General features: G+C 46.8%; 1 protein-coding gene across 1 annotated transcript in view; it reads right to left on the bottom strand.

The window, feature by feature from the left end:
* Positions 1 to 21575, bottom strand: part of LOC119965421 (magnesium transporter NIPA2-like) — a 39069-nt gene extending 17494 nt beyond the window's left edge. Inside the window, exons 1-3 of the mRNA XM_038796187.1 lie at positions 21439 to 21575; positions 15305 to 15547; positions 8211 to 8267 (exon numbers count right to left, since the gene is read on the bottom strand). Of these exons, the coding sequence (XP_038652115.1) occupies positions 8211 to 8267; positions 15305 to 15547; positions 21439 to 21481 (343 nt within the window). The 5' untranslated portion in view covers positions 21482 to 21575. The remainder of the gene's footprint in view (positions 1 to 8210; positions 8268 to 15304; positions 15548 to 21438) is intronic.
* Positions 21576 to 22184: the final 609 nt, after the last annotated feature.

The following is a 22184-nucleotide window of genomic DNA, read 5'->3' on the forward strand; positions in this document are numbered from 1 at the left end:
TATCTACACATCAGGGACTGCAGTGGTTCAGGAAGGCAACACACCACCACCTTCTAAAGGGCAGCTAGTGAAGTGCAATAAATGCTGGCTTAACCAGCGACACCTACATCCCGTAAATTAATTTGAAAAAAGAGTGTATCTAAGACTAGTGTTTGAAACTTAATAACGGCAATTATGTGATGGCATGAAGGCAGAGCTGACTAAAGTGAACTAGAAGTTAGGTTAAAGGATAGGCCAGTGGAGGTGAAGTGGCAGACAGGGGCTGTTTAACACAGGGCTAAATCGCTGGCTTTGAAAGCAGGCCAGCAGCACGGTTGAATTCCCGTAACAGCTTCCCCGAACAGGCGCCGGAATGTGGCAACTAGGGGCTTTTCATAGTAACTTCATTGAAGCCTACTCGTGACAATAAGCGATTTTCATTTTCATTTCATTTCATTGATGGAAATATTTCTGAATACAACCTCCTTAGTAATAATGCAGCATCTTTGGCTAAATAAAGAAGTTAAAGATAATATCAAATTGAAAGAAAAATGTAAATTTCGCAAAGACGAGTGCAGGTCTGAAGATTGGACCAAACATTTTTTTTTTTTTAAATTTAGATTACCCAATTATTTTTTCCAATTAAGGGGCAATTTAGCGTGGCCAATCCACCTACTCTGCACATTTTTGGGTTGTGGGGGCGAAACCCACGCAGACACGGGGAGAATGTGCAAACTCCACACAGACAGTGACCCAGGGCCGGGATTCGAACCTGGGACCTCAGCGCCGTGAGGCGGTTGTGCTAACCACTAGGCCACCGTGCTGCCCGATTGGACCAAACATAAAGAACAACAAAGAATAACTAAACAATTAATGAGAGAGCAATTAGAGTACAAGAGAATGTGAGCTAGAATATTAAAAACAGATAGTAAGAGTTTAGACTGGTATTTAAAAAGGAAAATTGAGCACGACTGTCGAGAGGGTCTGGGGAATTAATAATAGAAAATAAGGAAATGGCGGATGAATTGAACAGATACAAATAACATTGCAGAAATAAGTGTAAATCGGAAGGTGAAAATGAGGGAGGAACATTTACAATCACCGGCGAGAATAATTCGAACTAAAACCTTTTGAGTCCCCAGGTCTTGTTGGTGTCTTAGAATAAGTGGCTGCTGAGGTGGTAGATGTTTTGGCTTTAATTTTCTAAAATTCCCCATATTCTGGAATGGTCCCAGGTTGGAAAATAGTGGCGGTTTTCTCCTCTGCTCAAGAAAGGAGGGAGGTAGAAACAGGAAACTATAGGCAGTTAGCTTAACACCTACCATAATGAAGCTGCTTAAATCTATTACGAAGGAGGTTGTAGCGGGAACGTAGAAAATCTCAATGCAATCAGACCTATTTAATGGTGAAGCAGGCTAGAGGGGCCAAATGGCCAGCTCCAGCTGCTAATCTGTAAGTAGTGTGACAGTAAGATCATCCAATGCCAAAATAGTGAAACTTTGTTGCAGACGATTTCTAGAGTGCCAACTTTCTTGTGAAAGTGCCAACAAGGATTGATTAATAGCTGCACCATCATAGAATTTACAGTGCAGAAGGAGGCCATTCGGCCCATTGAGTCTGCACCAGCTCTTTGAAAGATCACCCTACCGAAGCCCACACCCCCACCCTATCCCCATAAGCCAGTAACCCCACCCAGCACTAAGGGCAATTTTGGACACTAAGGGCAATTTATCATGGCCAATCCACCTAACCTGCACATCTTTGGACTGTGGGTGGAAACCGGAGCACCCGGAGGAAACCCACGCACACACGGGGAGAACGTGCAGACTCCGCACATACAGTGACCCAAGCCGGGAATCAAACCTGGGACCTTGGAGCTGTGAAGCAATTATGCTAACCACTGTGCTACTGAGCTGCCCACAAAGAGACGTTCAAATCGCAACAACATAGCTTAAAAAAAAGGAATTGAGTCCTACAAGCAGAAGCTGGGAGTTAAAGTTCAAAAGTAGGACCTCAAAAGGTAGTGATCTCAGGATTGCTACCAGTGCCCCCTGATAGTCAGAGTAGAAATAGCAGGATCTATCAGATGAATACATGGCTGAAGAGATGTTGCGAGGGGGAGGGTTTTAGATTACTGGGGCATTGGGACTAGTTCTGGGGGAGGCGGGGCCATTACAAACTGGACAGGTTACACCTGGACAGGACCGGGACTGATATCCGAGGGTGAGAATTTGCGAGAGTGGTTGTGGAGAGTTGAAACTAAAGTGGCAGGGGATGGGAACCTGTGCAAGGAGTCAGAGTAGGGGAAAGACAGACAAGAACAAAAGTCAGAAAGGGGAATAAGAAAAGTGATAGGCAGAGAAATCAAGGGCCAGAATCAAATAGGACGACGGTGAAAAATAATGGGAACGGTTTGAGGAATGATAAAAAGACAAACCTTAAGGATTTGTGCCAAATGCATGGAACATTCACAATAAAATGGATGAATTGATTGTGCAAATACATGTAAATGGGTACAATATAGTTGGGATTACAGAGACATGGCTGCAAGGTGACCACAGATGGGAATTGAACATCAAGGGGTATTCAGTATTTATAAAGGACAGCCATAAAGGAAATAGGTGGTGGAGTTGCATTGTTGGTTAAAGAGGAACTTCACGTGATAGTGAGGAACGATATTAGCTCTGGCGATCTGGAATCTAAATGGGTACAGTGGAGAAACACCAAGGGCAAAAATATTAGCGGAGGTTGTACATAGACTCCAAAACTGTAGTGGTGATGTTGGGAAGGCATTAAACAGGAAATTAGAGACACATGTGATAAAGGAATATCTGTAATTATGGGTGACTTTAATCTACAAATCAAATTAGTCACAATACCGTATAGGACAAATTCCTGGAGTGCATATGGACGGGATGGTTTTGTGGGCCAATACCCTGAGGAACCAACTAGAGAACAGGCCATCCTAGACTGTGTATTGTGCAATGAGAAAAGAATAATTGGCAATCGAGTTGTACAAAGCTCCTTGGGGTTGAGCAATGAGCAACCATAATGTATAGGATGTTTCTTCAAAATGGAGAGTGACAGTGAATGGTACTGAACCTAGGGTCCTGAATCTAAATTTTTAAAAACTGCGATGTATGAGTTGACTATGATGGATTGGCGAATGTTACTTAAAGGAATGACGGTGGATGGCCAAGGCGCCAGAATGTGGCGACTAGGGGCTTTTCACAGTAACTTCATTGAAGCCTACTCGTGACAATAAGCGATTTTCATTTCAAAGATGCATGGGTGAACTGCAACAATTTATCATTTCTGTCTGGTGTGAAAATGAAACGGGAAAGGTGGTCAAACCATGGCTTACCAGAGAAATTAGAGATCATGGCCAGAATTCTCCAGCTGTTATGATTCACTTTTCCCACCTGCAGCATATCCCGCCCATGGGTTTCCCGGTGGTGTGGGGTGACTTCAATGGGAAATCCCATTGACAAGCAGCAGGAATATAGAATGCTGCCGCCAGTAAACGGCACACCACCGAGAAACACACGGCTGGGGAACCGTAGAATCCAGCTCATTATTAGATCCAAGGAAGAGGCACACAAATCGGCCAGAAAAACAGCAGACACGAGGATTGAGAGCAGTTTAGAATTTAGCAAAGGAGGACAAAAGGATTGATTAAGAAGTGGAAAATAGAGTATGAGAGTAAGCTTGCAGAGAACATAAATACTAATTGTAAAACTTCTATAGGTATGTGAAGGGAAAAGGATTAGCGAAGACAAATGGAGGTCCCTTACAGTCAGAAATAGGGCAATTTATAATGGGGGAAAGAAAGAAATGGCTGATCAATTAAATACATTCTTTGTTTCTGTCTTCACAAGAGAGGACACAAATAACATCAGAAATATTGGGAAACCCAGGGTTTAGTGAGCTGGAGGAACTGAAGTAAATCAGTATTAGTAGGGAAATGATGTTGGGGCAATTGATAGGATTGAAGGTGGATAAATCCTCAGGGCCTGATAACCTACATCCCAAGGTATTTAAGGAAGTGGCCCGAGAAATAGTGGATGCATTGGTGGTCATTTTCCAAGATTCTATACACTCTGCAACAGTCCCTATAGACTGGAGGGTAGGTAATGTCACCCCACTATTGAAAAAGGGAAGTAGAGAGAAAACAGGAAATTATAGACCAGTCAGTCCAGCGACATTGGGAGTGGGCGAAATGTGAGAGTCCATTGTAAAAGATTTAATGGCAGAGCACTTGGAAAAGTGTCAGGATTGGACAGAATCAACATGGATTTACGAATGGGAAATCAAGCTTGAAATTATAACTAGCAGAGTTGACAAGGTGGAGCCAGAGGATCTGGTTTATTTGAACTTTCAGAAGGCTTTCGACAAAATCCCACATTAGAGATTAACATGTAACATTCAAGAATGTGAGATAGGGGTTAGTGTATTGAGATAGATGTAAAACTGGTTGGCAGACAAAAAACAGGAATAAACAGTTTTTTCCCCGAATGGCAGGCAGTGACTAGCGGGGTATCACAGGGATCGGTGCTAGGACCCCAGCTATTCGCAATATATATCAATGATTTAGATGAGGAAATTAAATGTAATGGGCGAAATTCTCCCCTACTCGGCGGGGCGGGGGGTCCCGGCGTAGCGGAGTGGCACCAACCACTCCGGCGTCGGGCCTCCTCAAAGGTGCGGAATTCTCCGCACCTTCAGGGGCTAGGCCCGCGCCAGAGTGGCTCCTGCTCCGCCGACTGGCACCAAAACTGGCGCCAACGGCCTTTGGCGCCCGCCGGCCGGCATCGGCTGGCCGAAAGGGCTTCGCCGGTCGGCGTGAGTCTGCACATAAGCCGGAGCGTCAGCTGCTGCTGACATCACCACCGGCGCATGCGCGGTGGAGGGGGTCTCTTCCGCCTCCGGCATTGTGGAGGCCGTGGTGGCAGCGGAAGAAAAAGAGTGCCCCCACGGCACAGGCCCGCCTGCCAATCGGTGGGCCCCGATCGCAGGCCAGGCCACGGTGGGGGCACCCCTCCCTGGGTCTGATCGCCCCGAGCCCCCCCCCCCAGGGGGCCCGCTCGCGCCGCCAATCCCGCCGGCACAGAGGTGGTTTAAACCACGTCGGCGAAAGAGGCCTGACAGTGGTGGGACTTCGGCCCATCGCGGGCCGGAGAATCGCTGCGGGGGGCACGCCGATTGGCGGGGCGCGATTCCCGCTCCCGCCGATTCCCGGGTGGTGGAGAATTCTGGCCACGGCGGGGGCGGGATTTACGCCGGCCCCGGGCGATTCCCCGACCCTGCGGGAGGTCGGAGAATTCCGCCCAATATCTCCAGATTTGCAGATGACAAAGCTGGAATGGTGAACTGTAAGGAGACTGCAGAGATCCTTCAGTATGATTTGGTCAATTTGAGTGGCAAATGAATGGCAGATGAGGTATAATGTGAATAAGTGTGAGGTAATCCACTTTGGTAGCAAAAACACGAAGACAGATTATTACCTGAATGGCTGTGGATTGAGAGAGGGGAATGGGCAACGAGACCTGGGTGTCCTTGCACAGTAGTCGCTGAAAGTAAAAACGCAGGTGCAGCAGGTGGTAAAGAAGACAAATGATGTTGGCCTTCATAGCGAGGGGATTCAAGTACAGGAGCAGGGATGTCTTGCTGCAATTATACAGGGCCTTGGTGAGGCCACACCTGGAATAGTGTGTGCAGCTTTGCTCTCCTTATTTGAGGATGGGTGTTCTTGCCATAGAAGGAGTGCAGCGAAGCTTTACCAGGCTGATTCCTGGGATGGCAGGACTGATGTTTGAAGAGAGATGGAGTCGGTCCAGATTATATTCACTGGAGTTCAGAAGAATGAGGGGGGATCTCATAGAAATCTGTAAAATTCTAACAGGACTAGACAGGGTAGATGCAGGAAGGATGTTCCTGATGGCAGGGGGAGTCCAGAACCAGGGTTCACAGTTTAAGGATACGGGGTAACCATTCAGACTGAGAGGAGGAGAAATCTCTTCACCCAGAGAGATGGGGAGCCTGTGGAATTTACTACCACAGGAAGCAGTAGGGGCCAAATCATTGCATGTTTTCAAGGAGTTACATACAGCTCTTGGGGCTAAAGCAATCAAAAGGATATGGGGGGGGAAAGCAGGATAGGCTATTGAGTTGACTGATCAGCCATGATCATATTCAGTGGGGGAGCAGATTCAAAGGGCCGAATGGCCTCCTACTGCTTTGGTTTTCTATGTTCCTATGCAACTCAAAGGTGGACATGGCTTTCAGACTTTGACTAGGGGGTTAAAAAGCTTGGTGAGGTTTAAAAAACCCAAACAAAAAAAAATAAATCACCAAATTAATTCTTCATTAGGCCAACTTTACGCACTTGGTAAGCTTTGTCAGAGTGATCCTGGCAGCTGTGAGCATGGTCAGGTGGGTGGAGGAACATTCAATCCTTTCTGGAGCCAATTCCGAATGCAACAGGTCACTCTGCACCCAGGCAAAGCAAAGCCTGGTTGAACTCGACAGCAAAACAACTCAAAAGAATAAAAACGACGACATAGCACAGGAAGAGGCCATTCGTCCCGTAGTGCCCCTGCTGGATTCAGGCCATGAAGGAAAATGGTACAGAATTAACATGAGGAGGAATGCCAGGATGTAAAAGTGGCAAAGCGAGCAAGAGAAGTCTTGAGTTGAATCTGGCAAGAGAAGCGAAGGATAATATTAGGAGAAAGCAAAAAAAAAATGGAAGGATGGAGTGCAGCCACACAAAGTGGGACTGGAGAGAGAGAGAGCAGGACATCTACATAGGCTGCTGAAGTGTTCGGAGGTTTGAAGGAAGACGACAGAAAACATATCTGTACTGGTCATGGAACGAGAGGATATTGCAGAAGCGAGTCTTCACATTGTGGCCAGTGGGTTTGCTGAACAACTCTGCGATCTCAGGTGAATAAATCACAGGAGCTGAAGTGGACTCAATCAAAAATCTTTTACCTGTATCCTCAGATAATCCTGCAGCATGGGAGGCCATTTGGCTAATTGTACCCGTGCTAGCTCTTTGGAAAAGCTTTCCAATTACTCCCATTCATCTGCTGTTTCCTCACAACCCTCAAATATTTTTGGCTTCCAGTCTTTTTCCAATTCTATTTTCATAGTTACTCCTGAATCTGCTTTCACCACCCTTTCAGGCAGCGGATTTCAGATTTTTTAACAATTTACGACATGATTTCTTGCAAGGAGAGGCAGTCAATGGATTGCCGCTCCGCTGGAACATTTTACCGCGACACTGCCGCGCAATTCTTGCCAGACCTTCCGATTCCGGCTTTACCAGAAATACAGAGCACAGTGTCCCTTCAAGAGGTTCTTCGCAGTGCTCTTGAGGGACGGGGGGTGGTGGGGGGGGGGGGGGGGGGGGTGGGGGGGGGGGGTGGGGGGAAATGACAGATACGCTGCATTTTTATGGCATTAGCTGCCATATGTTAAGCTTAAAGGTCCAATGCGAATGTCACTGAGTGGATGAATCAGTGAATGGGCAAGGTGGCTTAGTGGGTGAGTTGGTTAAGGGGGCTGGATGGGTGAGGTGGCAGGATTGGTTGCCGGGTCGGGTGGGGTAGCCAGGTTGGTAGCTGGTCAGCTCAGGTCACGTGGTGGTGGTTACAGTCTGATCAGGGGATAGTCGGGTCGTCAGGGAATGCAGTTGGGTGGTCAGTTGGGGAGCCTGGGGTAGTTGGGTGACGGTGGGGGAGGTCAATGTGCGTGATTGGAGTTCTGTTCTGAAGTTACAGAGGAGCTAGGCTAGGATTTTTTGTGTACAAACATTTCCTGGGTAACTGTCCAAAGTCTTTAACTCAAACTGAGTCAGAGACATTCATGGAAGAGGTCCTGGGAACGGGGAGATTGCCGAGCAGAAGTTGAAACTTCCCAGGTAATTTCCACAGAGGTCAGGGTGTCAGGGCTTCCACGGGGTCCCAATGAATGTCTTGGGGCACGTTTTGACGATCTAGAGACCTGACGATTTGGGCCATTCTACCACATCTCCTCTTTAGCATGAAAATATAACATGAAGTGTTTGGACATGTTTACATTCGAGCAATAATACCTAAGAGTTAGTGGAATAATAAGCTGAACAGCTCCTAATTACACACTGGGGCATGTTCTCCAACAATATGACTGTCTCTTATTTCAGCAAACACTGATACGGCCTTCACCCGTTCTCCAGGTTTGTTACTTACTTGTTAGCAGGCCAGCCCACCACATCCAATCCTTCAGGTAACCATGGCCACCGTCCCCTAGAACAGACAACAAGGCCAAACATAAAATTAAGGCACAATGTTTACACAACTACAGTTCCTGTATCTGAGGAAACTTCAATCTAGAGAGAGCCTTATCTTCATCAAGGAAAGCCTGGAATCTGCTAATATTTATCCCGAGATCAACATCAGTAAAAACAGCTAATCTGGTCAATGCTGATTGTGGGAGCTTGTTGTGATCATATTGGTCTTAGCGTTTCCCTGCATTACAATATTGGCTACATTCCTTTGGAATGTTCGGAGGTAGCAAAAGGTGCTATATGAACAAACACGAGTTATTTCTTTCTCAGGAAAAAAAACTACCAAGAATTTTCCAAAAATGGGCCAGTTCTGTGATGTACCATTCCATAATAACTCTGGAATTACAGATTAATCTCCAGAACACATCTCAGAAAAAAAAAACTTTGGGGTGTTTTTGTCAGTTTTTTGTACACGTTTTTATTTGTTTAAAAAAAAGGGATATGGAGGAAGGACTTGGAAAAAAATTCATCCATTCGATTTGGGTAACATTGACTTGGCCATCATTCCGAATTGCCCTCGAGGGCGTGGTGGTGAGCCAACCTCTTGGACCCCTGCACTCCGTGTGGCATTAGGAAAGGAATTCCAAGTCTTTGATCTCGCAACATTGAAAGAATGGCGACACAGATCCAAGTCAAGATGGTGCGTGACGTGAGCGGGCAACTTAATGCTGGAGCGTTGCTTTTCCGATGTTCCTGCTGCTTTGACCTTCCAGGTGATAGGGGATGGGCGTTTGGGAGGTACTGTTAAAGAAACATGGACAGGTTGCTGCAGTGCATCTTTTAGATGATACACACTACAGCCAGTGGTGGGACAAGTGAATTTTTAAGGTGAAGGGGGAAATGCCAATTAGGCAAGGCCGCTTTGTCCTGGATGGTTTGGAACTTCTTGAGCGTTGAAGCCTCACCCATTCAGACATGTAGAGTATTCCATAGCATTCCTGACTTTTGCATTGCAAATAGCGGAAACACTGTGGGGAGCCGTGAGCTGACTCACCACAGAAATGCCAGCCTCTGGCCTGCTACTATAGCCACAGTATTTATGTGACTGATTCAGTTAAGTTTCTGTTCAATGGTAGCCCCAGGATGTTGATGGTGGGGTATTCGGCAATGGCATCCGGGAAGAGGGGGGGTTAGATTCTCTCGTCGGTGATAGTGTTACAATCCTTGGCCACACCCCAGGCCATGGGGGGAAAGATCCGATTAGGGACCAATAACATTTAGTTTAAAGTAGATAAAAGGTCTGATTCAAGCCACCTGCTTTTGTAATAAAGACACATGATTTCACAGGTTTTGAACAAACAGAAAACAAAATTTATTATACAAGTTCCGAAAGATAAAACAACATACAATAGGTATTTTCTACTCTAACATTCAGGATAAGTGTGGGGTACATGTGAATTAACAGGTGAACTGTCAAACACACCACACAACAGAGTAAATGACAGATGCAACCAAGATTGAGTCCATGGATTTCTCCAAAAACCCGCCCAGGTGTCAGTAAACACCATGTCCAACAATCTGATGAAACAGGATTCCCACCTTAACATTTGAAGATCTCTCCTAGGAATCCTCTCCAAATGTTACTCCCACTCGGAAGCTTTAACATTGTCCCCCTGGTGTTTCTTCCTTCTGCTCCTCACTCTCCCACAGACAGACCACCAATTGTTGTTCGCTGAACTGATCTGGGGACCTATCAAAACACTCAGGAGAGTCCCACCCTTGTTACTAAGCAGGAACCATTATAACCAGAATTGGAACATCCTGTACCTTACATGTTACAATTTCCACAGACTGTTAATTTAACACCCCGGGACACAATTGACTGAATTTGTAACAAGGAGCATTGTCTGGCACTTGTGTGGAGTGCATGCGAATTGTTACTTCTCAGGCCGAGGCTGAATGTTATCCGGATCTTGCCGCATGTGGCGTGTGCAGGCACGGATTACTTCATTAACCGGGGAGGTTCAAATGGAACTGAACAGTCTGCAGTCATCAGCGAACATCCCCACTTCTGGCCTCATGTTGGAGCGATCAATTATGAAGCAGCTGGAAATGGCTGCACCGAGCACACTACTGTGAGAAACTCCTGCAGTGATGCCCCAAGGGGTTAAGATGATTGGCCTCCAAAAACCACGCCCATTCCTTTTTTTGTTAATGGCGAGTACTCTCTAATTCCTATTAACTTCCAGTTTTGCTGGGCTCCTTCGTGTCGTTTTTGGGTCAAATGCTGCATTGATGTCAGGGGCAATCACACTCGCCTCACTTCTGCAGTTCAGCTCTTTTGTCCATTTTTGAACCAAGGTTGCAATGAGGTCCATGTGGTCCTGGCAGAATCCAACGTCAGCATTGCTGAGCAGGTTCCCAGTGAATATAGATGCTTGATAGCATCGCCGGTGACACCTTCCATCACTTTGCTGATGATGGAGAGTAGACTGATGGTGTGGTAATTGGTAGGAATGTATCTGTCCTGCAATTTTCCACTGTGTCAGAATGATACCAGTGTTGCAGCTGTACTGGAAAAGCGTGGCTGGAATTGCAGCTAGTTCTGGAGCAGTGTATCCAGTATGTTGTCTGGGCGCACAGCCTTTGCTGTGTCTGGTGCCTTCAGCCATTCATGATATCATGTGGTGTGATTCAAATTGGCTGAAGACTGGTATCAATGATGTCCATTTGAGAGGTGAAACCAGTGACAGTGACTGGCAGTCAGTGAGGAATCACTGAGTTGAGTATTTGTTTAAATAAATTTAGATGACCCAATTCTTTATTTTCCAATTAAGGGGCAGTTTAGCATGGCCAATTCACCTACCCTGCACATCTTTGGGTTGTGGGGGTGAGACCCACGTAGACACGGGGAGAACGTGCAAACTCCACCCAGACAGTGTTTTGGGGCCCGGATCGAACCCGGGTTCTCGGCGCCATGAGGCAGCAGTGCTAACCCACTGCGCCACCGTGCCGCCCGAGTTGAGTAACAAGGAGTCTGTTCACTTTCCATTTGGCTGAGGGGAGGCAACCAATAGCGAGTGTGTGGGGACAGGAGGTCACATAGTGGAACCTCCCAGAACAAAGGAGCAAGTGTAAATATTGGCGGGTGGAGGTGATCACAGACCTACCCCCGTCCCTCAGTGAGCAGCATTATTCCTCAAGGTCACTCTTGAGGACATAAGGCATAGGAGCAGAATCAGGCCATTCGGCCCAAAGAATCTGCTCCGCTATTCAATCATGGCTGATATGTTTCATATCCCCATTCACCTGCCTTCTCTAGGGGGGGAGGATGAACAGCCAGCTGTCGTGGTGCACATAGGCACCAACGATATAGGTAAAAAACGGGATGAGGTCCTACAAGCGGAATTCAGGGAGTTAGGAGTTAAACTAAAAAGTAGGACCTCAAAGGTAATAATCTCAGGATTGCTACCAGTGCCACGAGCTAGTCAGAGTAGGAATGTCAGGATAGATAGGATGAATGCGTGGCTCGAGAGATGGTGCAAGAGGGAGGGATTCAAATTCCTGGGGCATTGGGACCGCTTCTGGGGGAGGTGGGACCAGTACAAACTGGACGGTCTGCACTTGGGCAGGACTGGAACCGATGTCCTAGGGGGGGTGTTTTCTAGAGCTGTTGGGGAGGGTTTAAACTAATGTGGCAGGGGGATGGGAACCAATGCTGGAAGTTGGAAGGTAGTAAAACAGGGACAGAAACAAAAGGAAGTAAGGGGAAAAGGGCAAGGCAGAGAAGACATAGTCAGAAATCCATAAGGGCGACAGTACAAGGTACAGTGACTGAGGGGAGCACAGTGAATAGGCCCAGTAATAACAAAAGGAATAAAACTGGAGATGTTAAGATTCAAAACAGAGGTAAAAAAACCAACATAAGTGTACTTTACCTGAATGCTCGTAGTATTCGGAATAAAGTAAATGAGTTGGTGGCACAAATCATCGTGAAGGACTATGATTTAGTGGCCATTACTGAAACATGGTTAAAGGATGGTCACGACTGGGAGTTAAATATCCGAGGGTATCAAACTATTCGGAAGGACAGAGTGGATGGTAAGGGAGGTGGTGTTGCTCTGTTATTTAAGGATGACATCCGGGCAATAGTAAGGGATGACATCGGTGCTATGGAGGATAAGGTTGAATCCATTTGGGTGGAAATCAGGAATAGTAAGGCGAAAAAGTCACTGATAGGAGTAGTCTATCGGCCACCAAATAGTAACGAGATGGTGGGGCAGGCAATAAACAAAGAAATAACTGATGCATGTAGAAATGGTACAGCAGTTATCATGGGGGATTTTAATCTACATGTCGATTGGTTTAACCAGGTCGGTCAGGGCAACCGTGAGGAGGAGTTTATAGAATGTATCCGCGATAGTTTCCTAGAACAGTATGTGATGGAACCTACGAGGGAACAAGCGGTCCTGGATCTTGTCCTGTGTAATGAGACAGGATTGATTCATGATCTCATAGTTAGGGATCCTCTCGGAAGGAGCGATCACAATATGGTGGAATTTAAAATACAGATGGAGGGTGAGAAAGTAAAATCAAATACTAGTGTTTTTTGTTTAAACAAGGGAGATTACAAGGGGATGAGAGAAGAACTAGCTAAGGTAGACTGGGAGCTAAGACTTTATGGTGGAACAGTTGAGGAACAGTGGAGAACCTTCCAAGCGATTTTTCACAGTGCTCAGCAAAGGTTTATACCAACAAAAAGGAAGGACGGAAGAAAGAGGGAAAATCGACCGTGGATATCTAAGGAAATAAGGGAGAGTATCAAATTGAAGGAAAAAAGCATATAAAGTGGCAAAGATTGCTGGGAGATTAGAGGACTGGGAAATCTTTAGGGGGCAACAGAAAGCTACTAAAAAAGCTATAAAGAAGAGTAAGATAGAGTATGAGAGTAAACTTGCTCAGAATATAAAAACAGACAGTAAAAGGTTTTACAAATATATAAGACAAAAAAGAGTGGCTAAGGTAAATATTGGTCCTTTAGAGGATGAGAAGGGAGTTTTAATAATGGGAAATGAGGAAATGGCTGAGGAACTGAACAGGTTTTTTGGGTCGGTCTTCACAGTGGAAGACACAAATAACATGCCAGTGACTGATAGAAATGAGGCTATGACAGGTGAGGACCTTGAGACGATTGTTATCACTAAGGAGGGAGTGATAGGCAAGCTAATGGGGCTAAAGGTAGACAAGTCTCCTGGCCCTGATGGAATGCATCCCAGAGTGCTAAAAGAGATGGCTAGGGAAATTGCAGATGCACTAGTGATAATTTACCGAAATTCACTAGACTCTGGGGTGGTCCCGGTGGATTGGAAATTAGCAAACGTGACACCACTGTTTAAAAAAGGAGGTAGGCAGAAAGCAGGAAATTATAGGCCAGTGAGTTTAACTTCGGTAATATTGAAGATGCTGGAATCTATCATCAAGGAAGAAATTGCGAGGCATCTGGATAGAAATTGTCCCATTGGGCAGACGCAGCATGGGTTCGTAAAAGGCAGGTCGTGCCTAACTAATTTAGTGGAATTTTTTGAGGACATTACCAGTGCAGTAGATAACGGGGAGCCGATGGATGTGGTATATCTGGATTTCCAGAAAGCCTTTGACAAGGTGCCACACAAAAGGTTGCTGCATAAGATAAAGATGCATGGCATTAAGGGTAAAGTAGTAGCATGGATAGAGGATTGGTTAATTAATAGAAAGCAAAGAGTTGGGATAAATGGGTGTTTCTCTGGTTGGCAATCAGTAGCTAGTGGTGTCCCTCAGGGATCCGTGTTGGGCCCACAATTGTTCACAATTTACATTGATGATTTGGAGTTGGGGACCAAGGGCAATGTGTCCAAGTTTGCAGATGACACTAAGATGAGTGGTAAAGCGAAAAGTGCAGAGGATACTGGAAGTCTGCAGAGGGATTTGGATAGGTTAAGTGAATGGGCTCGGGTCTGGCAGATGGAATACAATGTTGACAAATGTGAGGTTATCCATTTTGGTAGGAATAACAGCAAACGGGATTATTATTTAAACGATAAAATATTAAAGCATGCCGCTGTTCAGAGAGACTTGGGTGTGCTAGTGCATGAGTCACAGAAGGTTGGTTTACAAGTGCAACAGGTGATTAAGAAGGCAAATGGAATTTTGTCCTTCATTGCTAGAGGGATGGAGTTTAAGACTAGGGAGGTTATGTTGCAATTGTATAAGGTGTTAGTGCGGCCACACCTGGAGTATTGTGTTCAGTTTTGGTCTCCTTACTTGAGAAAGGACGTACTGGCGCTGGAGGGTGTGCAGAGGAGATTCACTAGGTTAATCCCAGAGCTGAAGGGGTTGGATTATGAGGAGAGGTTGAGTAGACTGGGACTGTACTCGTTGGAATTTAGAAGGATGAGGGGGGATCTTATAGAAACATTTAAAATTATGAAGGGAATAGATAGGATAGATGCGGGCAGGTTGTTTCCACTGGCGGGTGACAGCAGAACTAGGGGGCATAGCCTCAAAATAAGGGGAAGTAGATTTAGAACTGAGTTTAGGAGGAACTTCTTCACCCAAAGGGTTGTGAATCTATGGAATTCCTTGCCCAGTGAAGCAGTTGAGGCTCCTTCATTACATGTTTTTAAGGTAAAGATAGATAGTTTTTTGAAGAATAAAGGGATTAAGGGTTATGGTGTTCGGGCCGGAAAGTGGAGCTGAGTCCACAAAAGATCAGCCATGATCTCATTGAATGGCGGAGCAGGCTCGAGGGGCCAGATGGCCTACTCCTGCTCCTATTTCTTATGTTCTTATGTTCTCCCCCATATCATTTTATCTCCTTATCAATCAATCCTTATCGGTGTTGTACAAATGCAAGTTCTCTCTTTTCTGGTTTCAGCAAGGCAAGAACACAAAGCCCACATGGACCCTTGTCTGGCCGATTGATGGGGAATGGCCCAATTAACGACAGTGAGAGGGGCTTCCTCCATCAGTCCCGGGATCTAAAGAGGGGCGGAGTGAGAACTACAACAAGCCCCTTACCTGCTCTGGTGCCACCAATTTGAGCCAAACGCAGCAGGCCTTTCTTCTTGAGAATGACACTGATACCGATCAGGCAGCTGGAGAAAATGGCCAGGGCCAGGCCAATGTAGAAATCAGGAGATCGCCCTGTTGGGTCCTGTGCCAGCGATTCATTCAGGGAGGAGCCGGCTAGATCCTTCACATGGATAATCTGACACAAGGCCTCACAGGAAGTCAAAGGGCACACCAATGTCACGTAAGATCCTGTAGAGAGAGCAGAGCGTGGTTGAGAAAGCAGAATCCAAGAGGGCTTCATTCACACTTCCCCCTTATTTTTAAGAATTCCCAACCCTTCCCCCCTGTGCTCCCATCCTTGTCCCACTCAATTCTTTTGGGTTCTGCTGATGCAGTTTCCCTCAACACCTAGGCGAGTTTACACTATTGAAACTTCTATCCCCTTGTATTTTAGCCTCTAGGTGCAATGGCCAGCGTTCCATTGGCCAGTCTGATTATTTTCCCTGGCTGTTCATCACTTTTAAATGGGGCCGGAGACTTACAAGAAATCCAGATACAACCTCCGCAAAGCCATCCGAGATGCCGAGAGAATATCAAACCGAGAGAAGTCACAGACAGGCTCTCGCCGGTTGTGGCAAGGACTAAACAACATAACGGGCTACAAAGTGAAGCCGCGCAGTATCTCTGGCAGCAGCGCACCCCTCCCCGACGCATTCTATGCTCGGTTCGAGCAGGTAACCAACAATCCGCTGTCGAGTTTGTGACGTACATAAATGATCTGAACGAAGGTATAGGTGGTCTGGTTAGCAAGTTTGCAGATGATACTAAGATTGGTGGAGTAGCAGATAGTGAAGGGGACTGTCAGAGAATACAACAGAATATAGGCAGATTGGAGAGTTGGGCGGAGAAATGGCAGATGGAGTTCAATCCGGGCAAATGCGAGGTGATGCATTTTGGAAGATCCAATTCAAGAGCGAACTATACGGTAAATGAAAAAGCCCTGGGGAAAATTGATGTACAGGGAGGTCTGGGTGTTCAGGTCCATTGTACCCTGAAGGTGGCTGCGCAGGTTGATGGACGGCCAAGAAGGCATACAGCATGCTTGCCTTCATCGGACGGGGTATTGAGTACAAGAGTTGGCAGGTCATGTTACAGTTGTATAAGACTTTGGTTCAGCCACATTTGGAATACTGCGTTCTGGTCGCCACATTACCAAAAGGATGTGGATGCTTTGGAGAAGGTGCAGAGGAGGTTCACCAGGATGTTGCCTGGTATGGAGGGCACTAGCTATGAAGAGAGGTTGAGTGGATTAGGATTATTTTCATTAGAAAGACGGAGGTTGAGGGGGGACCTCATTGAGGTCTACAAGATCATGAGAGGTATAGACAGGGTGGATAGCAAGAAGCTTTTTCCCAGAGTGGAGGACTCAATTACTAGGGGTCACAAGTTCAAGGCGAGAGGGGAAAAGTTTAAGGGAGATATGCATAGAAAGTTCTTTACGCAGATGGTGGTGGGTGCCTGGAATGCACTGCTGGCGGAGATGGTAGAGGCGGGCACGATAGCGTCATTTAAGATGTATCTAGACAGATACATGAATGGGCAGGGAGCAGAGGGACACAGATCCTTAGAAAATAGGCGACAGTTTTAGATAAGAGGATGTGGATTGGCACAGGCTTGGAAGGCCAAGGTTCCTGTGCTGTAATTTTTCTTTGTTCTTTGCCCCAGCAGCCCATAACTCACCCATACCCACCATCACAGCTTCCGAAGTCAGATCGGCCTTCCTGAAAGTGAACCCTTGGAAGGCGATGGGCCCGGACGGGATCCCTGGTCACACACTCAGAGTCTGCGCAGACCAACTGGCAGAGTTGTTCGCGGACATCTTTAACCTGTCCCTACTCCACTCCGAGGTCCCCACCTGCTTCAAGAAGACCGCCATCATACCGGTGCCAAAGAAGAACCAGGCAACGTGCCTCAATGACTACTATCCGGTGACCCTGACTTCAGTCGTAATGAAGTGCTTCAAGATGTTCATCAAGTGGGCAGCACGGTAGCATAGTGGTTATCACAGTTGCTTCACAGCTCCATGGTCCCAGGTTCAATTCCCGGCTTAGGTCACTGCCTGTGCGGAGTCTGCATATTTTCCCCGTGTCCGCGTGGGTTTCCTCCGGGTGCTCCGGTTTCCTCCCACAGTCCAAAGATGTGCGGGTTAGGTGGATTGACCATGCTAAATTGTCCTTAAGTGTCCAAAAAATGTTAAGTAGGGGTTACTGGGTGACGGGGATAGGGTAGAAACATGGGCTTTAGTAGGGTGCTCTTTGTAAGAGCCGATGCAGACTCGATGGGCCAAATGTCCTCCTTCTGCACTGTAAATTCTATGATTCTATGAAGCGCATCGCCTCCATACTCCCAGAACATCGTAATCCACTGCAATTCACATACCGTCGCAACTGGTCCACAGTAGACGCCATTTCCCTAGCCCTACACTCATCCCTAGAGCATCTCGACAACAAGGACTCCTACATCAGACTCCTATTTATTGACTACAGCTCCGCCTTCAACACCATAATCCCAGCCAAGCTCATATCAAACCTCCCAAACCTGGGACTTGGCTCCCCACTCTGCACCTGGATCCTCGATTTTCTGATCAACAGACCACAATCAGTAAGAATGAACAACAACACCTCCTCCACAATAGTCCTCAATACTGGGGCCCCGCAAGGCTGCGTACTTAGCCCCCTACTCTACTCCCTGTACACACACGACTGCGTGGCAAAACTTGGTTCCAACTCCATCTACAAGTTTGCTGACGATACGACCATAGTGGGCCGGATCTCGAATAACGATGAGGCAGAATACAGGAGGGAGATAGAGAACCTAGTGGAGTGGTGTAACGACAACAATCTCTCCCTCAATGCCAGAAAAACTAAAGTGCTGGTCATTGACTTCAGGAAGCAAAGTACTGTACACACCCCTGTCAGCATCAATGGAGCCGAGGTAGAGATGGTGAGCAGTTTCAAATTCCTAGGGCTGCACATCTCCAAAAATCTGTCCTGGTCCACCCACAACGACGCTACCATCAAGAAAGCACAACAGCGCCTATACTTCTTTAGGAAACTAAGGAAATTTGGCAAATCCACAATAACCCTTACCAACTTTGGCACCATAGAAAGCATCCTATCTGGCTGCATCACAGCCTGGTATGGCAACTTCTCGGCCCAAGACCGCTAGAAACTTCAGAGAGCTGTGAATACCGCCCAGTCCATCACACGAACCTGCCTCCCATCCATTGGCTCCATCTACACCTCCCGCTGCCTGGGGAAAGAGGGCAGCATAATCAAAGACCCCTCCCACCCGGCTTACTCACTCTTCCAACTTCTTCCATCGGGCAGGAGATACAGAAGTCTGAGAACACGCACGAACAGACTCAAAAACAGCTTCTTCCCCGCTGTTACCAGACTCCTAAATGACCCTTTTATGGACTGACCTCATTAACACTACACCCTGTATGCTTCATCGCCGGTGCTTATGTAGTTACATTGTATACCTTATGTTGTCCTATTATGTATTTTCTTTTATTCCCTTTTCTTCCCATGTACTTAATGATCTGTTGAGCTGCTCGCAGAAAAATACTTTTCACTGTACCTCGGACACGTGACAATAAACAAATCCAATCCAATCCAATCCAAGCTGTTGACCTGGACACCCTCACCCCCTCCCCCGCCCCAAATTTCATTGGATCTACACCATTTCCAGCTTTTCACCATATATCACAATGCGGTGTGCAGATTGGCTGCTACATCTCACTCAGTGGTGGCTGAACTTCAAACAGTATCTCGCTGGCTGTCAAGTGCTTTGAGATATCCGGAGGTCATGGAAACCCACATTGTAAGAATGCAAGCCTTTCCTTCTGACCATTCATTCCTCAAATCCGTGAAACCAGGCACAAATCAAGGAAGCCGATGCTGCCAAAGTCATAGTGAAGGAGGAGACAATTCAGATGCTGGACGGGCTGAAAATTGATAAAAGGTAGGTGTCGGAGGTGGCTGGTTGTACCTAAAGCCGATAAGTCACCAGGATTGGGTGGGATGCATTGGAAGATGATGAGGGAAGTAAGGATGGAAATGGTGGAAGTACACCCCATGGTTTGCCAATCCTCTTAGATACAGGGGGTCTGAAGAACTGCAAATACTACATGCCTGTTCAAAAAAGGGTACAAGGATAAACACAGCAACTACAAGCCCAACCTCAATAGTGGAAAAGCTTTGAGAAACGATGATCTGGGACAAAATTAACAATCATGTGGGCAAGTATGTATTAATCAAGAAACGCTGACGGAGATTTGTATGAACAGCCTGAACATTTCACTGTCTTTATGCTTTATCTTTGTACCAGACCACCACGTTAAAGCTTTCCAGCCTCTTTGTAATGTTATACTCTGTTGTTATAACCAGCCACCACTTCCACTAAGCAGCAGCAGTCCATTTTAAACTTGGAGCAGTCTGCATTAAATGTGCAGCTCGCACTAAATCATCTTCACTCAATAGACCATGAATAATGCAGCACGCAATATTCCACCCATCCTGCTAGCACTAGCTCTTTGAAATGGTTATCCATCAAGTCCCACTCCCTTTGTCCCACAGCCCTGAAAACATTTGTTTTCCAAGTGTTTATCTGATTCCATTTTGGAATCGATTGTTGAATCGGCTTCCACCACCCTTTCAGGCAGCATGCTCCAGGACCCACTGGCAGCGGTGTCCTCCCTCCTCCCATCCCTGCTTGTTTTGACAATCATCTGAAATCTGGTCACCAAGTCTCCTCAGTTTCTATCTATTCGCCAAAACCCTTCAAGATATCGAACATCGGCATCGAATCAACACTCAACCATCTCCACTTTAATAGAGAACAGCTCGAGCTTCTCCAGTCTCTCCATAAGATCATAGAATTTACAGGGCAGAAGGAGGCCATTCGGCCCATCGAGCCTGCACTGGCCCTTTGAAAGAGCACCCTACCCAAGCCCACACCTCCACCCTATCCCCATAACCCAGTAACCCCACCCAACACTAAGGGCAATTTTGTACACTAAGGGAAATTTAACATGACCAATCCACCTAACCTGCACTTCTTTGACTGCAAAGTCCTTCATCCCAGATCCCATTTTAGTAAATCTCCGGTGTATGCCGCCTGGCGGCACGGTGGCACAGAGGTTAGCACTGTTGTCTCACAGCTCCAGGGCCCCAGGTTCTATTCTCGGCTTGGGTCGCTGCCTGTGCAGAGTCTGCACGTTCTCCCCGTGTCTGCGTGGGTTTCCTCCGGGTGCTCCGGTTTCCTCCCACAGTCCAAAGATGTGCAGGTTAGGTGGATTGGACATTCTGAATTCTCCCTCAGTGTACCCGAACAGGTGCCGTGTTAATGTAAGCCTACTTGTGACACCAATAAAGATTATTATCATGAGGTCTCAAGGAACCTTGCTAAAGTGTGGTGCCCAGAACTGGTCACAGGATGGGTATGGATTTAGCATGACATTTCATTAAGCCAGGAGCACACACCCTGTTAAGCCAACATGGAACCTGCCCAGTTCTTGTCACCCTCCTTAGAAGATAAAATGCTTACAAAACCTACCTCCAAGGGTGGAACGTTTTCCTGACCCCTCCCCAGGCGTCCAACCCATCCAGTGAATGGACTCTGAGCCTCCTTACCCCATAGACAGAGCTCATTTCAATGCTCTATAGAATGTTACTTTCAGCATTTTTGCCTTTTCACAGCCCCGGACTGTGATATCCCCCCCCCCCCCCCCCCCCCATTTACCCCACCAACCCACCCAATCTCACTCCTCCACCCCGCACACCCTGGTTAAGCTGTCACACCAAGCAGAACTCAAGACAAAAAGTTCTGATCCAATTGTTCAGGGCTTCCCACCGATCGACACCTCTTCATGTGCCGGTTCACCCAGCACATTTAGAATTGGACAACTTTACTGGGAATGCAAAAGGAACAATTAAACCAGGGACGTTCCAAATAGAGATCTGGCCCAAATCCAAGAATGTAGAATTCTCCAAAAGCGACACTCCGCTTTGCAAACTTTGCAAAACTTGCCTGTCTGACCCCCCCCCCATCCCCACAGGGTTACAGTCTGTACCTACCCTTCGAGCAGTTGTGTTGAGCCATGACGGTGGCTTCCTCCATCCCTGAGAAGCCTTTCTGCAGCTTCTCATCCAAAAAAACAGGAGCTCACACACAACAAAGCCCAGCTGTCTGTGTGAGAATGGCTTTCTGTGCTTCACCTCGGCGGCACCTGGCTTGCCTTGAGGAGCCACCCTCCTCCCCCTTTCTATGCTGCTGATGTGTCACAACCATCCTCCTCCTTAAAGGAACATGATTCCTTTCTGCTGACGCTTCAAGTTGGGAACAGGGCATCACATTTCCACACTCCAAACTGGTTCTGCAACTGTCTGCCTCCGGCAAAGTCACCTTTTTTTAAAATTGTGGGCTAAATAAAGCCTCAGACATGAGGGCAACAACCAAGGCAACAACTTTAGGTTCTTGTTCCCACCCCCCCCCCCCCCCAACCCGGAGTCGACATTCTGAGTCCAGCCTGGAAATAGGGAGATACAAATAGCAAAGATTTGAAAAATGTTTAATTGGGACATTGCACACGTTTGTGAGAATGGGTCAGGTATTTTGGGGGGGGGGGGGTCTCGATTAAAATGTGAGACACAAAAAGAAAGCTGCTGCAGAGGCGAATTATTTACTCAGCCTGCTCTGATCTGCAATGCATTGCCTGAAAGGGCGGTGCAGAGGCAGAAGGAGCTTTGCATAAATATTTGACAATTGAGTGGGACTGATCTCACAGCTCTCCCCAAAAGCCGGTACCAGCACGATGGGCAGA

The sequence above is a fragment of the Scyliorhinus canicula genome, chromosome 4 (assembly GCF_902713615.1).
Source record: "Scyliorhinus canicula chromosome 4, sScyCan1.1, whole genome shotgun sequence".
NCBI lineage: Eukaryota > Metazoa > Chordata > Chondrichthyes > Carcharhiniformes > Scyliorhinidae > Scyliorhinus > Scyliorhinus canicula.